We start from the raw sequence: 1,501 nt of genomic DNA, 5'->3' as shown, positions 1-1,501 counted from the left end.
CCAGTGGGTATCAGGGAAATGCAATATTTAACGCTTAACCAGTCCATTTTGATTTACAAGCGTGTTACCAGTTGTAGAAACAGATGATGAGCTCATTCCTTCTTACACCATCTTACAACCTTTCCCCAGTAGTAACTCGGATAGATACACAATGCCATTGCACCTCCTTTTCTCAGGAATGGTAGTAGTACAAGCCCATTATTGTCTTGTAGTACAACGGCTACACATCGTGTCCTCTGATCACGGGCTACAAAAAGGGCATATTGGCCGAGTTCGACTACGATCTGAACACCCTGGAGACGTTTCCCTTCGATCAATCGCAGGAGAGGGCGCTTTTCGCGTGGATCAAACGCTCATTCCTGCCACCCCTCTACTGGAACGCACTTATCAGGTACCACTCGCACGTCTCACCGGTAGCATGTCGCACCCACACAGTCACGTGTGTGCCTTATCACCCTGACTTGTTGTTGATGGACTGGAGTGGTGTGGTGTGGAGTAGACTGGACCAAACTGCTTGTGGTTCCTTCTGTGCGAGAGTAGTCCTGCAGTCGCTACTTAGATGTGGTTCGATCAGTAGCATATGTCATTGTTGTTTGTTGGAAGTTTTGGATTTGGGTGCAAATTGGTTCTACCCTTGGAATGGGTGCCTCATTTCCTGCCAGTGAAATGCACATCCATACCGTTGTGATATTACTACTAGCAGCTTTATAAGTAGCAAAGGAGCTACTTGACTTCTGTGTATGGGGTCAGCATTAGCACGTGCATCGTGTGTGGCTGCTGCCCGCTGGCCTTACACGTGTTTGTTTTGGAGAGCTTTATGAGGTGACATCCATGTGGTCGTACCAAATCACATTGGGAGGTGGAAGGCATTACTGGATAAGATGTTAGTGCTGAATCCGTCATGAATTCCATCATGTTTCGAGGAGGAGGTGGAGGAGGGGGCGGAATGACTCACAGTGAATCCGTGGCAAGGGAGAGAGCATCAACAGTTGGAGGCATTCATGTGTACTCCTGCACAAACAATAGGCTGTGTCTATGTTTCGGTACAGACTAAATTGAGCGTCGCCCTGATTGAGGAAACACTAGGCTCCGCTCCCACTTTGTTGGGCACAGAATGCTTTTAAGTTTTATGGATCATGGCGACGGTGGCATTGGGAGTGTACACATTTTTTGGAGAAAAGAGAGAGGAAGTTGCATTAATTAGTCTGAAGCATTTGCATTTTCGCCAAACACCGTGAGGAGCTTGTGATGAACAAACTTGCGAAAGGTGTGCCTTCTTCTTTTCATTACCTCTTAATGAGTCATTTAGTTCAGACAATCATGCAAGGAAATATTGCACCTACTCACCATGCCACCTGCTTGGTTCAAATCGCCAATTCTTAGAGTGGTACCGCTTGGCAAAGGAGTGAAGTGATTGGCATTCAGGATGGGTGGATGTTTTTGTGTTGGAAAAGTGGAGAAGGGATTTAAAGGAAGCCGAGAGTGCTGGCTGCATTTATTT

At 46.7% G+C, this 1,501-nt stretch overlaps 1 protein-coding gene across 1 annotated transcript; it reads left to right on the top strand. All coding sequences in view use genetic code 11, as the record gives it.

The window, feature by feature from the left end:
* Positions 1-86: 86 nt before the first annotated feature.
* Positions 87-1,124, top strand: EGR_11007 (Sulfide:quinone oxidoreductase; the record flags this gene model as incomplete). Its single annotated transcript, XM_024500256.1, has 3 exons — positions 87-131; positions 213-536; positions 1,050-1,124. The coding sequence occupies 3 exons, from the start codon at positions 87-89 to the stop codon at positions 1,122-1,124; spliced, it is 444 nt and encodes a 147-aa protein (XP_024345331.1).
* Between the last annotated feature and the right edge of the window lie 377 nt (positions 1,125-1,501).

This window comes from Echinococcus granulosus (assembly GCF_000524195.1).
Source record: "Echinococcus granulosus chromosome Unknown EG_S00327, whole genome shotgun sequence".
Taxonomy (NCBI): domain Eukaryota; kingdom Metazoa; phylum Platyhelminthes; class Cestoda; order Cyclophyllidea; family Taeniidae; genus Echinococcus; species Echinococcus granulosus.
The sequence above is the reverse complement of the archived record's forward strand: the minus strand, read 5'-3'. Positions and strand labels throughout refer to the sequence as shown.